The sequence below is a fragment of the Festucalex cinctus genome, chromosome 19 (genome assembly GCF_051991245.1).
Source record: "Festucalex cinctus isolate MCC-2025b chromosome 19, RoL_Fcin_1.0, whole genome shotgun sequence".
NCBI lineage: Eukaryota > Metazoa > Chordata > Actinopteri > Syngnathiformes > Syngnathidae > Festucalex > Festucalex cinctus.
In genome coordinates, this window is record NC_135429.1 from 12,806,967 (window position 1) to 12,826,252 (window position 19,286).

The 19,286-nt window shown below is 38.6% G+C and overlaps 1 protein-coding gene across 3 annotated transcripts in view; it reads left to right on the plus strand.

Moving 5' to 3' along the window:
* The window catches only part of csmd3b (CUB and Sushi multiple domains 3b), a 331,521-nt gene that overhangs the window by 231,279 nt on the left and 80,956 nt on the right, over nt 1-19,286 (plus strand). For all 3 annotated transcript variants that reach the window (XM_077507458.1, XM_077507460.1, XM_077507461.1), the window contains one exon: nt 9,723-9,844. In XM_077507458.1, the coding sequence (XP_077363584.1) occupies nt 9,723-9,844 (122 nt within the window). The remainder of the gene's footprint in view (nt 1-9,722; nt 9,845-19,286) is intronic.

Consider the following 19,286-nt stretch of genomic DNA (forward strand, 5'->3'; position numbering starts at 1 on the left):
TATTTTGTTTTCAAGATAGCGGCAAGAATTGATGCACCCTTTCTCCTTACACACAATGTGGATAAGGAAATGGCTGAGAGAATAACATACAATCTTCACATTGCTCCCAAGTTGCCATGACATAAGCCACAATTAGTGAAAACATGTAATTAGCGTTTTTTACGACTGCAATCAGACTCTTAATCTGACCACCATCAAGGTCAGGGATCCTTGAACACATTTAACACGTGGACTGACTTCCTGAACACAATCTCTTCATGAAGCCAGTCAATATAAGTCGATTTGAACATGACGATAGGACTGCCTCCCTCTGTTTCGGATGGGTCCACAACAATCAGTCTTATTATGCAAGTCATTATTAGAGATATTAGACGTCTGGATTCCTTACGATTGGCAATTTAAGATGGTTAACGCCTGTTAGGGAATCATCATCACCAAAGAAAAAATAATGAGCATTTAAACGCTTGCCATTAAGTCTCGGGTGTGACGATTGGTTTAGCGTCCTCCCTCCGGGGTAGCCAGCAAGTTTAAGAATGTTGCGTAACAGTGATTTGTTTGCAATAAAGCAGCAGCATTATGAGCAACTGCACAGCCGGGAACTTTGTTTGACATGACAAAGTGCTCCGTGCCGCTCCAGCAGTTGTTGCTTAGTAACAAGCCCATTATATGCTTGGCCTCGCCATGCGACGTGCACCATGGGAATAATATACTCCAGGTAACGTTTAATCGCATATAATGTTAGCGACCGTACTCCTTCATGCTATGTCATCGGTGTGTTTATCATATTTATGTGTTTTATTTAATCGGCGTCCCACGGTGCGACTAAAGTCACGGTTTACTACTTATCCTGGTTACCAGGTCAGATTTTAATGCACATTTGTGGAGATATTTTTCATAAGCACTTGATAATCCTAAAAAAGAAAAGTTGTAATGTTACAATAACAAATTCATGTTTTCGGGAAAAGAAATTGCAATTCTTGAGAATGAAGTTGTATTTTTTTTTTTCCAAGGGGAAAAAAGTCATCTTTACACGACTAAATCACTTTTGTCAAGGAAAAATTTCAGAATCTTTTAACGATAAAGTTGTATTTTTTCCAAGTTAAAGTCACATCATTTTTTAAATTTATACTAGTGAAAGCAATTATTTTTCAAAAACTGCATTTCAAAAATACAAGTTTATTCTTGCAAAATATATTCTATTCTTTCTTCTCTATAAAAATAGTAAAAAAAAATACACTTTGCAATTGGTGCAAGTAGGGCTGTGAAATTAATCGAAATTCAATTACAATTTTAATTATGACATGCCACAATTGCAAAATAAATGTAATTGTTAAAAAACTATTCATACTAATTTTGAGTTGTTTTAAATTTATACATTTAATAGTTTAAATTTATACATTTGCACCTTTTTAAATTTTAGAAACTATTTTAATAAATTTTGCTTCATCCAAAAGGAATTTGCATAATTATAGTGTTTCAAAAAATTGTATTTGTCTTAATATTTTTTCTTACATTTTTACACAAACGTTTTAAAATTTTCTTGTTTTGTACAAAAAAAAAGATCCTCCTAATCGTAATTTCAATTATTACCAAAATAATCGTGATTAATATTTTCTTCATAATCGAGCAGCCCAAGGTGCAAGTTCCATACTGTCACATCCTAAAAAAAAAAAAAAAAAAAAAGAAAAAGTAAAATATTGATCCATAGATGATTGTGACAAATATTTGGACCGCTCTGTTCTAAATTGAGTGCTACATTATGCACCCCTCAGCTGGATACATCCTGGAAATCAGCAAAAAAAAATTGAATAAGTAGAAAAACTAGGCCCGTCTGTTCTTATTTTATGATTACATTTTATGGCCACACACCATCTTCAACATCGCTATATGTTTGGCGCACCCCTCTGCCTCACCTGGGCCTTTCATTTTTACAAATGATCTACATGTAAAGTCTTGAAAATGGCTGGCTCACAATTAAATGCAATGTACAGTAAGCGCCACGGTTCTAACTTGTGGAGATTGGAGGATACTGTATGCTTTTTTTTTTTAAATCAAGCGCGTACAGTATGTGCGTAAATGCTATGTATCAAAGTATACCGGCGTTGCTTGAAGGACAGCGTATTCTTAACACTTCGGGGAAAAATTAGACTTAACAGGCATTTGAACTACAGGCAAGATCAGTCCTTTCCAAGTAAGTGTAAACATTGCAAACAAAGCCCCTCCAGCTTGAAATGGGATGTTTTGGTGGCTTAGTTGAGGAGCATTGCGTGGAATATTGAGTGTACTCTGTCACAGGAAAAAAAAATAAACCCCCCTCAGGGTGGAAACTTTAATATCCGACATTGTAAATCTTATTTAAAAAAAATATGCAGGTGTGATGCTAATAGAGTCTTTGTGATTGGCTAATACATCTTGCAACCGGTCTTGTTCAGATTAAGCCAGCATCCGAAAAATCGAGCAGCCTCGCCAACTAGTCCATTATACCGCAAACGCACATAATTCCTTTTGGCAATTTTAGCCGAGGCGAGGCGTGGCGAGCTTAAGTTGGTGCAAACACGACTGCATCTGCAGGCGGAAAAAAAAAAAAAAAAGGGGAATTGTGGGCGGATTACGCTGTCAGCGCAGGTAGCGTCACGGCAGGCTTCAGTGAATGTAAATGTCACATCAGCTCTTCTTCTTTGACACAGAAGAAGCTGAATGGAGCGAACGGGGATTTTATCCTCAAGTTACTTGTACTACAAAAGATGTTTTTGCATCTCCCTTTTTGATTTCCACATTTCTACTATTAAAGTGCATCACGATACGATATTTCACGAGATGAAGGTCACAATACGATAATTATCACAATATTGTGGGGGGGGGGGGGGGGGCGGATGTATTGGCGATATTTAAAAAAGGTCACAATATTGTAAAAAATAAAAAAAATTGACCTCATACCAAAAAAAAAACAAACTAATGTGCTTTTGTACATAACAGCAATGCATATAAACCACCTACAATCTCTAATAACAATATTGAGGTGCTTACTTGTTAATGCACGCACACATAGAGTTCCTCCACATATTGACTCGCTTACAAGCATATTAGTTTCCCCTTCATCTGACAATTAGCACAGATTTTAAACATAGAAGGCCAAAACATCCCTAATGAAAATTAAATTGCACTAATAAATTAGCCACCAGAGGGTGCTAAAACTACACAAATGGAAATCAACCTATCTTTTTAATAGATGTGTTTCCTTTAAATATTGTGAACATGACGACAACGACGATATTGTGGCAGTTTTAATATCACGATTTTGCCCTTATCGTTACATCCCTAATATATGCATTATGTTGCACACAGATCATTTGTGGCGGAAATCTATAAGACCATCTTTCAAATGCATGATGTTTTAGATCGCTGGCGGGCCAAAACCTTGTACCTCCAAATTTGTCACTTTTCAAGAGACACCAAAAACGAGTCATTACATTGCATCATCAAAAAGAGAGGCCGTTTTCAACGCATTAAATTGGTCAATAATTCGTAAAAATGACACCCATACGTGTGGACTGACCAAAAGTATAGATTTTTCAAAAAAATATCTAATTTGCCAAATTGCGACTTACGAGGTTTCGGCCTAACACCGGCAAAAGGCAAATTGGCGTGCCAAAGGTTTGTAATTGCCACAAGATGGTGGCAAAGCACTACGTGAAGCTCTTGAACTCACTACACCATAGTTCTTTGGCACCAAAATTCCAAAAAACAAAGCAATTAGCACAAAGCTATAAAATGCGATGACTACTGAGGTTTGACCTTTCTTTACGCAGCACCTCTTGTGTAACACCGCTCAAAAGAAGCAATATGTTGTGAAAGCATCCAGCCAGCTTATTTATTAATACACTCATCACATCCAAACATGCTAATATAGTCAATTTGCACAGAACATGTGTTTTGTTTTTTGTTTTTTTTTGTCACAAAGGTAAACCAAAATAAATGGGGTGTAATTGTAATAGAACAACAGATTATTATTTAGCAGCTATGAAACTCGACGAGAATAAACAAGGCAGATCCTCCTTCTGTCTGCTCTGACTACACTTTTTTAGAGGCAGACGGACAAACGTAGCAAGTGTCCATGTGGCATGTTGATGAATGGACAGATGGCGAGGCCAGCGAGCCAAAACCGCGTGCACGCGTGTGCATGCACTTCGGGGGGGAGTGTTCAGTCGATCTCCTTCAATCTCCAGCCTGAATGAAGGATTCCTCAATGTACATGTGCAAAAAAAAAAAGGAATGAATCACTCTCTCTTTAGACAAGTTTTTTGGTGGGCGCGGAGCCATTTAGCCGGCCGTCGGGACACCTTGCCAGTTTAATGATGTCATCAATCAGCCGCCGAGCCTATTGGTCCATCCCTACTTATGTTGACGGGCTGCTTCAAAGTGCTCGTTTGGGAGTACCTAACGCACAAAAAAAAAAAAAAAAGCTTTGGATATTGGACTTGAAACTTTTCATCATTCACAGACGGGCTCAAGAAGCGTATACTGTGTAACTTTCAGAGTATGCTGCAAATTATTAAACAATCTTAATCACGTTACGCTAATGTTAGCTTATTTATTAGCTAATCATCCTCAGTCTATTGGTTGATTTGAACATTTTCATTTATTTATTAATGAACTCAAAACTTTAGCCCTCCCAAAAACATCCATTTAGTTAAAAGCACTGTTTTTCATACAAATGTGAATTTTTCTATTTATCAAGAGCACTCGCTAATGCTATGCCTCGCCTAGCCTTGCTAATTGGCTGATTCAAGTTGCCACTGTAAAATGTATATGACTCAAAAAAAAAAAAAAAAAAAGTGAATCACGACACAATCAAGGTATTCTTTGCAAATCTTGTAAAAATGTTAAGACATAGCTTAAACATTAGTACCAAATATTAGCAAAAACTTGGTAGCAGCATCTTCCTCATAAAAATCGGGGAATATTGTCTGACATGCTGTGCTGAAAATTGAAAACAAAATGCAGTTGAGACCATCTTGTGCTTTTTGACCAGTAGGAACACTCGATAAAGCTGTAGGCTGCCAATTGTGCTTTCGGATTCAAGTTAGTGCTATGAAGTAGATTTACGGCGTTTTCAGCTTACTAAAAACATTTTGAGCTTGCCGAAAAAAACGTCCTCACGTCCCCAACACTAAAACAAATGTTCAGAAATTGATAGCTGAAATTTAAATTAATATCTTAAGTGTGTTACTGTCTTGCACCGGACATGTGGATTAATCTTCAGCAGAAACACCTTCCAAAAATCACAAAATTTCCACAAAGATGGCCGACACACCAAAAGGGATATTGAAATGACAAAATACAACCACACCATTTTTTTGTGGGCTTTTTTCTAATAGAAGAAGCATGTGTGAAGATGTCAGCTGTTATTGCTCGTTTTGTGGGCAAAAAAAAAAAAAAAAAAAGTCCCTAATACGTTCAAGGACATTCTTGTAATTAAAACCCCTGAAGTGTTTTCTTTTTTTGATGTGTCCTAAAAATAAAAGATGCCCTCTAACGCTTTTTCTGAAAATGAAGATGAGCAAACCTGCCGGGCTTACTTATCATATCCTTTAAATGAGACACTTCCCCCTTAAATAATAAATTCACTTTAATTACATTTAGTTCCTCTGATGGCAAAATTGCCATCCTAAAAAGAACACTTTGCAGGTGTTGATTTATGGCGTATAACATTTCAAATTATACGTATTTTAAAAAGTTGAAACAGGAAGTCAGTAAAGCGTTGATAGATTCTACTTTATATACGCTTAACGAGGAATTTTGATCGTACTTTGTCTCAATATTTTCACCGTGCTGCATGGTGGTCACTGTGCAAACTGTTGACAGTGCAGTTGATGCAATGTGATTATTAGCATTTCAGTTAAAAATCCACTTCACTTCCTTCAAGACTCAATTTAGCAATTCCACGCAATCGACCAAATTCAGAGTGATCGATCGTTATGTTCACGACAGGAAGTCAGGAATGGCGCCCTCATACGGTAGCGTCACCGTTAGGGATCAACCGACCTTGATTCCCAATCAGCTCGGTGACCATTTCATACCCAGGAAGTCTGTTTGGCGCCCTTGCTGTTGCTGTGCAGCAGTTGGATTAAAGAGACTTCCCTAATGAGAGCTAAGAGTTGTGTGGGGGGTTGTTCAAGGACCACCCACTAACCTCGAAGGCTGGATCCCCCAGTGAGATCACGTGGACCTTGAGAATCGCACTCGGAGAATAATACATCTTTTTCGCTAGCATGGAGAAAACCTTGAACAATTCTCACCCAAAAAAAAAAAGGAGAAAAAGAACTTTTCTGTTCATACCATTGTTTGTTTACTGCCATGAATTTTCTATTTCACACTGAAAACGGTCTTCTGAACTGTTTTCCAGCAAACATATCACTTAAGAAAAAAAAAACAGAACGTAAAGATACAGAAATGAAAAAACAAAGAAGAAATGCGACACTCAACATGTAGAAAAATCCAGTGAACAAACAATTTAAAGTGATGTGCTGGCAGATGGCTAAACTTGCTCATTTATTTCAACGTCTATAATATGGGACTCAAGCAAAGCAAGTAAACATTCATAGGTTAAATAGTTTCAGTTCTAAAGTGCATATAATACCTTGACAGAGACACCCTCTGAAAACTGCACAACATTCCACAAAGATGGCCGACATAGCGCTAAAAATATCGTCTGTCATGCATAAACTTTAGATTACCAGTTTTTAAAATATTTTTTTGTGTGCAGTGCGAGTACATTTAGTACATTTTGATACAAATTGTGGATGCAGACCACTAGAAGTTGAAGACCTGTTATAAAATAACTGGAAATTATTTTCCTGCCGTTGCTATGGCAGCACACTGTCCAATCACCGGATCGCACGCAGATGCCGCGGCCATTCATTCAGGCCGTCTTGATTGAGCTGTCAAAGTGCACGCATGCATACTTTGTCACAAACGCACACACGTCTCTGTATACAGTACACCTAGGCCTACATACACGCACATGTACTGTACATGTCGTTATGGATGTATGGATTGTAGTGCTCCAAACACAAGAGAAGGTCAAGAGAAGATGCATTGCGTATGAGAGGAACAATCAGTCTGGGGCCAGTTGAGAAGAAGCTGAGGGACACACCGGGGGGCGATAGATCGTCTTAAAGGGTCTCTTACTTGTTCCATGAAGCGCTTCATGGACACACATTCCAGGACAAAAAAAAACACCCTGTGGGATGATTCTCTGTGCACTGCTGGGGTTTTTTTTTCTGCTCAATTGTCAAATTGGTTGAGTTCAAACCTTTAGGTTGGGTTCAAAGAGCAAACTACTGCATACAACTTATACAGTGGTATTGAGCTATTCATATTATTCAGTCATTTTAATATATTTTGTAAGTGTATCTTTGTGTTTCATGTATTTTATTTGACACATTTTCTGCATCACAAATTATTTTAACTTGTGCGCGTAAACTACCACAGCTTCGGCGAGTGTTTTGACGCGAAGCTTTGAAAAAAGACACAGACAGCGCGTTGACTGACCGTCCGTCAATCCGGGTCAGTACACCCGGTCCTTCGCGTCACAGAGCACTCGCCAAAAGCAATGACGGTTTTGCCTACCTCTGGTTTTAGCTAACCTGCTCATTTAAGCTAACGCATTTTCATTTTAGTTTAACTTCTGGGAATTTATAGTGAAGCTGTTTTTGGTATTTTTCAAAAACTATTCAAGTTTAAAATGTATTTTATTGATACATTTAGACATCTGCATGTTTGCGGTTTGGCGGTTCACCTGTTCATTGAATACTGTTCTTGAAGCTATGACAATGAGCATAGATTATTCACAGATTTATTTATTTATTTATTTATTTATTTATTTATTTATTTTTCTGCAGCAGGTCCCACCCTTGAATAGCATAGATTCAGACAGAAGCATTTAACTACGATACAGGGTGTTCCAAAATTGTTGACCCCATTTCATAGGCCAATGATTTTGACAATTTTTGTTGGATTGACCTCAAATTTTCACAGCTTGTGTAGAAACGTTTCAAGTTTTTGCGTGAAACGTTTGGCATTTCTATCTTTTCAGGTTATGAACCGCCGTTCACTTCAAAAGAAAAAGTGATTTTGCGTGTTAGAGCGTGCTCGGACTCAGTCACCGAAGACAGTCCAAGCGTGCCTTCTTCACAAATTTTGCAAAGAAGGCGCCAACTACAAAACAAATTAGGACTTGGCACCAAAAATTTCAAGAAAAGGGCCCTTTTTGGCACGAGCTTGAATACCGACTCGACTTGTGCAAAGTCACAGGCGGCGCTCATATTGAACATTTATGAAAATCTGCCATAGAACAAACATTTGTACTTTTCTTTGTAAATTTAACCAATAAAACTTAGCACCTTCAACATAAAGTGTATTTAGTTTCATTAAGATCCATCAAGTAGTTTCCGAGATATGGGCATTTAGAATGTGGTCAACCATTTTGGAACACCCTGTATATTTGTACAAGGTCCCCATTGAGAATATATATGGGATTTCCATTGGCAAAGATGTCCTTTTTTTGTTTTGTTTTTTGTTTTTTTTTGTTGTTGTTTTTTTGCGTGGCGCCTGTTCCACTAGCTGTGCACCGCGCGAACAAACTAATTAAGGAGCAAACGCTGCTTCAAACCAAGCAGAAAATTACCTCCCGACTCGGCGCGGGACGAACCAAGGACGGAGAGAGCTGCGCTTCTTGATTGTCACAGTATACGGCGCCCAAATGAGGGTTTATTTGGTGTGTTAACGAGTACCGTGTGTCATTTTCAGACCGGCTTATTATGTCATATGGCTGTGAATTAAAACGTGGAAATTATTGTGTATTAACTGTGAATTATAAAATGATAATACCATCCATTCATCCGTTTTCTTTTACACTTGTCCTTATTAGGGCTGTGTGTGATTTGGAGCCTATTCTAGATGACTTTGGGCAAGAATTGTTTCACCTGACGCTGGTCAATTGCTTGCACATATACATAAACAACCCATTCAGACTCACATTCACAGCTCTTTTCAATTTATTGTCTTCAATGAACCTAATGTTCTAACTGCAGAACCAGCGTGCTGGCGCACTCATGAAATCTACAATGGTAAAACATGACAGACAAAACATTCTTCATCACAAGTGACAAGCAAAAGGCAGCTTGCTAGCAATTTAATGCCGCTTCCACGCTAGTCAAAACAAAACAAAAAAAAGATTGGAATAAGTCATGTTCTTAAAACGAGTCAATAATAAAAAGAATAAAGTGAGGTCTAGTGACAAGCGTATGGGCAACTAACCAGTTTGCGGCTTATTGGATAGCAACTAAGCTAATGTAGAAGTCAACATCATCACCCAACTATTTGTTGCTAGGCAGATATTACCCCAAAAGACCAAGTAAAAGACATGCCTTCCACTGTAAGGTGGTGCACTTTTCTAGACACTAGTTCCTAATTGTTGCTCAGTTGGTTTGTTTGACTCTCCATAGATGTGCAGCACTAAGAGCAGCCCCATGAGTCAATATTGCGACTCCGGTCTAATCCTGTGGTACTCCGCAACCGATAGTCTCCAATTAAGTGGGACTATCGGGAGAGATGTCGGTGACCGTGTCGATATCTTCTACCCGACCCCTCCGTTTGTGTGCTCTGCAATATTCAGCCAGAGAAAAGTCTGCGACTATACCATTGTTCTGTTTTCACAGTCAAGACGTGCGGCAGTAACCTTCAGGGACCGTCGGGGACCTTCACGTCGCCCAACTTCCCGATTCAGTATGAGAGCAATGCACAATGTGTCTGGATCATCACGGCATCGAACCCCAATAAGGTACGTCTCACTTTATTTAATTAAAATGTCTTGGTTTTTTTGTAATCTTATTTTAGGCTGTACATATTTGTTTTAATGCGGGTTGTTGGGGTAATATCTTATTTTAAACCTGTGTAACATTATGGGGGATTTCCGGTAATATTTTGATGTTAACTTTAGAGGGGTCTTATTTTAACCTGCTTATCTGGGGAGATTTGTGGTAGTCTTTTGGAGGATTTATGGTATCCCTATTTTCACCTGTGCAACTTTTGGGGGATTTACGGTAGTCTTTTTCTTTTACTACACAACTTTTTGGGGATTCACTGTAATCTAAATTTAGGGTAGTTTTATGTCAATATGTGAAATTTTTGAGGGATTTACAGTAATCTTTTTTTTTTTCTTCTTCTTCTTTAAAAAGAGCTCAGAATTGTTCATTTGGTAGTCTTACCGATTCAATGTCTTATCATCATTGCTCTTTTTTTTTTTTTTTTTTTTTTTTTTGTGTATGTGTGCGTGCGTTTGCGTGCGTTTGAGTGTGTGCGTCCCCCGCCCGACCACGGGGGACGGCGTCAAGAAAATTGACTAATTAGCATGCAGTAACACCAAGTGTTGATGCTTAGTGCCCACTAGAAATAAATCTTAAGGAGTTAATGAGTATAGTGTCGTATAGTGTGGTGTGCTCGAGCCCACTAGCAGCAACTAGGTTCCTGACTATATAAAAATAAAAACAATCAGATACAAAATACCAAATACAGAAGCAGCGAAAACAGAAGTTGTAACGATGTGGTGGCTCTTGTTAACAGGCAGAATCTAGGCAGGATTAAGTTGCCAAATTAAGATTAAAATATTCTATGTACATAGACCATATTTGTTTAAATCTTGATACTTGATTTTTATTTAAGGCAGAGATTTTTTCCATTGAGATATAATTTATTAGTAAGTTTAACAAGTGGTCGATATTTAGAGATTGTTTATTTTTCCAATTGACAAGGATTATTTTTTTAGCAATAGTAAGGGCTATAAATATAGATTGAGATTGTTTACATGGTAGCTCAGTTATTGTTAAGTCACCTAGTAAACACAATCTTGGAGATAAAGGAAGCCTACAGTTTAATATATCAGCGAGCTTTTCCAAGATTTTAGTCCAGAAATGCAGCACTGGAGTACATGACCATAAAGCATGAAGATAAGTATCGGCAGTGTTTTGTGAGCACTGGAGACAAATGTCGGAGTCAGAGAGTCCCATTTTTTTCATCATATATTGTGTAATATATGTTCTATGAAGTATCTTATATTGGATAAGTTGCAAATTTGTCTGTTTGGCCATTTTAAATACATTTTCACAGATTTGGGTCCAAAAGTCTGGTTCCGGAACTATAGACAAGTCTTTTTCCCATTTTAAAGTCGGTAAATACGTTTTATTTGTGTATAAAAATAACTTATATATTTTTGATATTTTCTTTATTGTTGTTGGAGAAAGCTTTATAATATCTTTAGCTAAGACAGGCAGTTGGAGCGTATCCTGAAGTGTTGGGATTTGTTTCTTAACCATATTTTTAACTTGCAGATAATGTAAGAAATTTCCGTTTTTTATTTCATATTTTTGGACCAAATTTGTATACGATATAAACTTATTATCTGAGAAAAGATGATGAAGGTGTGTAATTCCTTTCTGCTCCCATAATCTTAAATGGAACGACTGATTATTAAGTTGAAAGTCGGGGTTATGCCAAACGGGAGAGAGCCCACCGGGCGCCAATTGAGAGTTTGTCATTTCTAATGCATTTCACCAGGCAGTCAGGGTGGCGGCTATCATTGGGTTTTTAAAACAATTATGTCGTCTTATTGATTTTGTAATAAAGAGTAAATCTGACAGTCTAAGATTATTACAATCCTTCTGCTCCAATTCCAACCAACAGTTAGTATCTTTGTTGGGTTGTGTCTGTTGGGTTGTGGATTTACAGTAATCTTAACACTTGAAAGTTTTGAAAGATTTACAGGTGTCTTGTTTTAATATGTGGGATTGTTGCGGGATGTATCTTATTTGCCTCCAACTTTTCTGAGACGTATTGCGTTTTTTTTTTTTTTTTTTAAATAACCTGCCTCAGATTAATACTATTTTAACCTATGGGATTTGCGATGGCTTTATTTTAACCTCTGCGATCTTTGGAGGGCTTATTGCAGTCTATTTTTTATTTATTTTTTTAATTAAATTTTTTTTTTTTTTTTTAAACCTGCAAGATTTCTGTGAATCCTATTTTAACGCAAGTTCTGCGAGATTGATGGGAGTCTTGTTTTAATCATCTTTTGGAAGCTTTACAGTTGTCTTATTTTCACCTGCAACTTTTCATAGACTTATAGTTGTCTTTTTTTTTTTTTCTTTTTTTTTTCTTTAGCCTCCCCAACTTTTGTGAGATTTATAAGGATTCAGTTAATAAACGGTGCAATTTTGTAGGATTTATGGTACTCTTATGTTGATCTGTGCAACTTTTGGAGATTTTCGGAGACTTATTTTAAGTTTTTAAGACATGCTACTTTTGAGGGATTTATGGTTAAAATTATGGAACTCTTGGAAGATTTATAGTGATCCTATTTAAACCTGTTCATTATACATTGAGTTCAACTGATCCGGAAATGAAACATTGGTAGCTTGTCTGTCCAAGTTAACATCCACTGTAACTTATTAATGCAGGTACAAGCATGTACACGCTTAGTTCACTGACATGTTGTAAATAATTGAAAATGTCACGCCATAATAATTGACGAGGATTATGTGCTGCTTATAGACATCAAATCCAGCCCCGTGATTGGTCGGGCTGGGAGGAATGTCATTGCTATTCATGGAGTGCGCGTGGCCGTGTCATCATTGCATCAGAAACGCAATAGCTTTGAAATGCACACACACAGCTTCTCTGGAGTCTAACAACAACTTCTGTGCATCTCCCGCTTGACCTGGGTGGAAGCCACAGTGCTTTATACAGAATTACATAGAGTTTCACTTCTAGTTTAATGTTCCACATGATGTCATTAAACATGCCCAACAGCTCACAAAAAATGACGTGCGGTATTCTGTTCTGTCACATTGCATTAGAAGTGCGGTGAACATCTACATGTTACGGGTCGTCTTACTTCAAGCTGCTCAGGTTGAGCGGGGATTTATCAATGTTTCATTTGAACCTGTACAACTTTAGTTGGATTTAACTTAACCTTGCTTTAGCCTGGGGGGATTTACAGTTGTCTTATTTTAATCTGTACCATTTTTGGAAGATCTATTTTTGTCAAGTTTCAATTTATGCTACTTTCAGGCTATTTAAACGATAATTTGATTTTAACATGTGCAACTTTTGCAGGATTTATTTTGGTTTTGTTATATTACCCCGCATCTTTTGGGGAATTTGTGGTGGTTTAATTTTAACCTTGCAATTTTTAGAATTTTTTTTTTTTGGTCATTTTATTCAACCTTGTGAAACTTTTTAGGGATTTATACTATTTTTAATATAGCTTTGCAACTTTTCTGTGATTTGTAGTTGTCACATTAAACTTAGTAAATTTTGGGCGTAAGCAGTCATCTTATTTTTAGCTGCATACCTTTTTAAATGATCCTATTTTAACCAGCACAATTTTAAGAGGGTAATGGTCATCTTATTTTAAACTGTTGCAATGTTGTGATGATTTACCATAGGTTTGTTTTAATCTGTATGGTTTGTGGCTGTGTTTACATCCATCAGTTGTCTTATTTTACCCAGTGCAACCTTTATGGGTCTTATCTTATATTGCATTTTTTTCCCCCCTTCAGCTTTAGGGTCTTATTTGACTGTTTGTATCTGAATTATTTTTTGCTATTAGTTTATCAAGAAAAATGGTGGCAATTTTCTCAGTAGAAAAAAAAAATGCAGCCCTAACTTGACTAATAGTTTCATCACAAGCTGTCATTGCATTTCCGTGCGTGAATGACAATAAAAATGGAGACATTTTAATACAATCCCCGAAGCAGCCGACGATAAGGGATGAAGCGTGAGTGACAAATCCTCTAATTTCACTCCTAATATCCTTCTTTCTTCATTTATTTTTTACATCCTGACAGATTTTTTCTTCTTTGTCCGTATTCATATTGGACTCGTGTGAATTGGCACGTGAATTAAAGATTCATCGGTTAAAAACGCAATATGTAAATGCAGCATATTGCTCATGGATTTTGTATCACTGCCGTCAGTCAAGTGTCATCGCTTTCCCGCCGGGGTTCAATTCGCAGAAGATTCCGGAAAGCTTTTAACGCCATAGAGCATCAGTCAATCAAATGGAAGGGATACTTATCCGACGTGTAGTACATTATGAAAGTTTGGAAACAATACAGTAACTTTTAATGTGAGTTAAACCACATCCAGTATGCACTTGTAAAGATGAGACAATTAACATATTAGTATTAGTGTTGTTCCGATACCGTTTTTCGGCCCCCGATACCGATTCCGATACCCAGCTTTGCAGTATCGGCCGATACCGATACCGAAACCATACAGATACCTAAGGTTTATTTTCCCTCAACATGAAAACGCTGTCCTGCCATTGGTTCAGAGCATTCAAGGGACAATAGAATATCTTAGATCGGCATGCAGTGAACATGTCACACATCAGTGAATGTCGTGCACCAGCAAGACACAAGATGCTGCATCCAAAATCCTATATTAGCGTTGGAATGAATGGTATCGGCATGTTACTTGTGAGTACTCACCGATACCGATACCACTGTTTAAATGCCGTATCGGGGCCTCTGCCAATACAGGTATCGGTTTCGGAAAAACACATTTTTTAAACACTTTTTTTTTTTAATGCATACTAATTTAGTATGCATAAAAAAAGTTTTTTTTAAAAAAAAGGATTAACTCCGAATCGTTTTGTGATTATTACGAATAATATTTTTGTATTTTTGAAATTATTTTTCATTTGATATATAATTATGAATGTGTTTTTATTTGATGCAATTATATGTTTTTATTTACAATTTTAAATATTTCATGTTTTAAAGTATGGAAAAGTGAACACAACCCCCCTAATTATCTTCAAGATGCATTTACAGTGGCAAAAGTACAGATTTCAGCATATTTTAATGTTTGAATCCAACTTGAGCAAGTTTAATAGCTGGGAGCGTATTTGCAATGGCTTGCTCTTAATGAGCACACTGATGGGTGAAGGAGGAGCAGCTTGTCGAGGATATTGGATCTCCTGAGAAGGAAATAAAAAAAATGAACACGAGCATAATCCGAAGACAGAGAAGAAGAAGAGAAAGGAGGTGACTCGTGACACACCGGGCATGGAAAGTGTCCCGTCTGAATTCTCCTCAGTTTCTTCATTAAGGAGCCCGAAACGATCAAATTACTCGGAAAGGAAGTGCAGGGTGTTCCACTCTTGCGTCCACATCTGAGGATGAGGCACGGCAGGTTTTCCTGTCCTCTCTGGTTTCTTTCCGGCCCCCTCGTTTCTCTCTCCCCTCGGCTCGGGTTAAGTGTTAATGGCCTTCTATGGCTCTCTGACGTTATTGCTTCATTTAGTTTGAGCGGAATGAGCCTTTAGAGCCAATTCATTCCCCCTCTTCTCATTTAACCTTGGGGATGGCGGGGCAGTAAGGCCGTTAGCAATGCCGCCTCCTTCCTCTTCAATTCTTCTTCATCCTCCCCCTCTCTCTCGCGCGTGCTCTCGTTCGCCTTCTCATTTGCTTTTTTTTCTTTTTTTTCTTTTCATTCGCTCCCCTCACGGCCCCTCGTCTGCCCCCGCCGGCCGTCGCTGTCGGAACGCGGCGTGTTGAATATTCACTTAATGACATAGGTGGCAAGAGTGATCACAGTCTGGACTTGAGGCACAGATCTTTATGTTTAAAAAAAAAAAAAAAAGTAATACAAAAAAATGGAGAGTGAAAAGCAAAAGTGTATTTTTACTGTCAATTGCTCTTTTTCAATCACTTGCACTGTGACACTCCAAACTATAAAACAACAAAAACAAGACTGGCAAGATAATTACTTATTTACATATAGACAACTAAGAAATGTGCCTGAGCGCTGCTGAATCACCGTTCAAGTTGCCTCGAGTAGGACATCAGTGACTGTTTTACATGCAATACAATTATGGTACTACACTGAACGTGCCCAATTCTGAATTCTGATTTGCTTGTATACTGTAAAAATCCATGAAAGTGGAAGTCAAACTAAACATTTATTGACATGTTATATGTGACCTCACTAGTCTAAACATGACATTCTGATTAATGTTACATTTGTGGAATTTGAGTTATGCAGCCGTTTTTATCCATATCAGGGGGCGGCTGTCATGTCTGGGGTCACGCCAGGGTTAAGTTTGAGTTCATGACCTGTTAAGTTTGGGTTCACGACCGTGAGGTCAAGTGTCTGTTTTGAACTGATGTAACCATCATCTGGTGTCAACTGGAAAGACGCTATGTGATGTTTCAACTGGTTTTATGCTATGTGATGTCATGAGCTTTGTGATGGCAATCTTTAATCCTTAACCACAGCCAATCAGATTGATTCACTGTCTGTCGTAGCAGTCTGAGAATTTGTGTGTTTGCCGGATTATTGCTTTCTGTCCCTCTGTGCAACTCTTTGTTTCTCGTCTAGTCAAGTCTGTTCTACGCCTCTCGATGTGAATAAATAGTTAAAACCTTATTTGTGTCTGGACTTTGGGATCCAACCTCCAGCACATGACAGAGGCCATTTTGCCACTTCTGTTTGACTAAAGATGACGTCACACTCAGGGCTCACGCAACGACCAATCACAGATCACCTGTTTTCTAAAGCAGCACTGTGATTGGTTGTTGCGTGAGCCCTGAGTGTGATGTCATCTTTAGTCAAACAGAAGTGGCAAAATGGCCTGAGCAGCTGTGATGTCATATTCAGTCGACAGCAAGAGGCAAAATGGCCGCCGTATTTAGGCTAGTGGGGCTGCATAGAACAAAACAAACAAAACATTTTGGAGGGTTGACTTCCCCTTTAAGAAAATGATCATTAATAAATCAACAATATAGTGTGACGTGATAAATGAACCGTGATAAATCGGACATTCACCCAACCCGCTTTCCGCCACTGACTCTCCCACCCGAGCTACCCTCACCTTCTTTCTCAGCGGCGCTTCATCATGCAGAAATCCAATTCTGCCGGCTCATTGGCCAGCGGCCGCAGACGGATTGGCGAGAAGCCGGAGCGCGGCGACCAATTAGAACGGACGAGGCGGAGGTGGGTGACGGACCGGCGCCGGCGAAGACGGCGGAGCGAGAGACGGATGTGCTTGCGTGGCCGCCGACCAATTAGAGGGGAGGAGAAATATGTACACGCGCGCTACACCGAAAGGAATTACGTTACGCGTGCCTCAGAAGTCTGAGCTACATATTTCTCCCTCCCGAAGTCGCCCGCCTTCCTGGTGCACTATGGTTATGTTCTCTCCATGTTTAATGCCGTGTGAACTGTGCTCATGCGGCCTCATGGGGTGTTGCATAAAGGAGCTTAATGGCCACGCATCCATCACACATCTCCCAGTAATATTTTGCTTTCCCTTTTCATCTTAATTAAGACTTAATTGTGGCAATCGTTCCGACTGTAGCATTCATAGTCACAGATACTACAGTATACAACTTATGGATGGCAACCTCGAATCTTAAATGTGAAAGAGGCTGGAGATGCAGGCATTTATCTGCTTTGATTCATGCAGTTTCAGTGCCAGATTAATTGCTGGAAGCCATGTCGAAAAATAAACCAAAAAAAGAAAAAAAAGTCAACTGATTGACGAAAGGGCAATCATTACCATTAACAAGGCAAATTAGCGCTAAAGTTGGACTGCGCCTTGGCATTGAGGTCACGTCAATATCTCCACTCTTTAACGGCAGATTTAAGCCAGGGAGATGCTTGTGAAGTCCACGAGCGGGGATATTGAATCTGGAAATCTGGGGGAAAGAAATTCCCCTCCAGCAACAGAGAGGAAGAGAGAGAGCGCGCGATAGAAGGAGGGAGCAAGCGAGCTTTCAATCTCTCCCCGAGGGTGAACTCAAGTTTGAAATATTCTTACACAGTTCTCGGCGAGCATCAAAAGATGTGCTCATTATTAGACCGACCCTCCTCCCCCGAGTGACCATCATCTTTCTCCTTCTCGGGTTTCCTGTTCTTGCCTCTCTATGGTCTCACATGAAACAACAACAAAAAAAAAATGTGCTGGTTGAATAATTCCCGATCAGAGTCTTTCTTGCTTTGTGCTTCTCGTCACCTTGATACATTCATGAACTAGTAGTCAAATTCCCAGGAGAGCTTGAGCTGTTGTTTTATTCAGTTATTTGATAGTGTGTGTTATTGTTATGGTATTGTGCCAAATTTCTTCTTCCAAATGAAGGGTCACGAGAAAGTGAGTGATGAGCAGTGTTGGGAACATTACTTGGAACCGAGTTAATTATTGAGTTACTTCATCATAAAGTAACTCATTACCAGACAAAGTAACTATTTTTACTACTATTAAAAAAATAATTTTGATTTTTTCAATATATTATGGGATATTATATTTCTATTACTATTATAATATTACATGTTTTTATTTTATACAAGGAACTCAAATTATGTCAAGCCTAATTTTTTTGTGAATATCTGTCACAAATTTGTCGACAGTCCTAACACAGACAGTTAAGAGAAATACAATTGTTGCCGCTATTAGTTAAACGAGCCAAGTGTTTCTTGAACGTGTCGCTGTGACTTTTTTCTTGTAAGGGCCAGAAATAAGTTTCACTTCTGTCTGTCCCCTTTCATTTTGTTTTTTTCAAGAATGAAATATAAATTTTGAATTGAATTGAATTATAGCTGCCATGGTGGTTGTGATTTTGTGAAGTCCCGTAATGGTTCTTGGTGGAACTAACCTGGAAATAGCCAGATGGAAATTACATATCCATCTGGTACCTCACCACAGTGATTTCGTTGGGAAAAGGCGAGACATTCTGTACAATAATTCGAGCTGATTGGACGATGCGACATTCTACACGTTTTTGTTTTTTTTATGCAATCACAGCCATGTGTGAAAATTTCAAATTGTCATCTATGTTCATGTTGAAATGGGGTGTGTGGGCGGGGGGGGCACACGAACATCTTACCAGCTAGAAATGCACGAAGCGCCTCTCAGCCTCTCTCTGTTCAACATTCAACAAGGAAACGGTGAGTAAATCTGCGAGAACAGAATTAATTGCAGCGTCCATTCGTCCACGTTAGGTTAGGGTAGCTCCGGCGTCGGTGCTGGTTTCCTGGTTTCGTCACAGTTGAATATCCCGCCCCCCAAACACAATGTCGCTCTGTGATTAGTCGGAATGGCACTTATCTGCGGGAGCTGTACAAGATGGTATTCTCCGGAGTTTGTGAACTCACAAATACCGCAAGAATTCATCTTGCGAGAGCAAGGTTATGGTGGAACAGAATTGTCGGCAAAGTCTCTC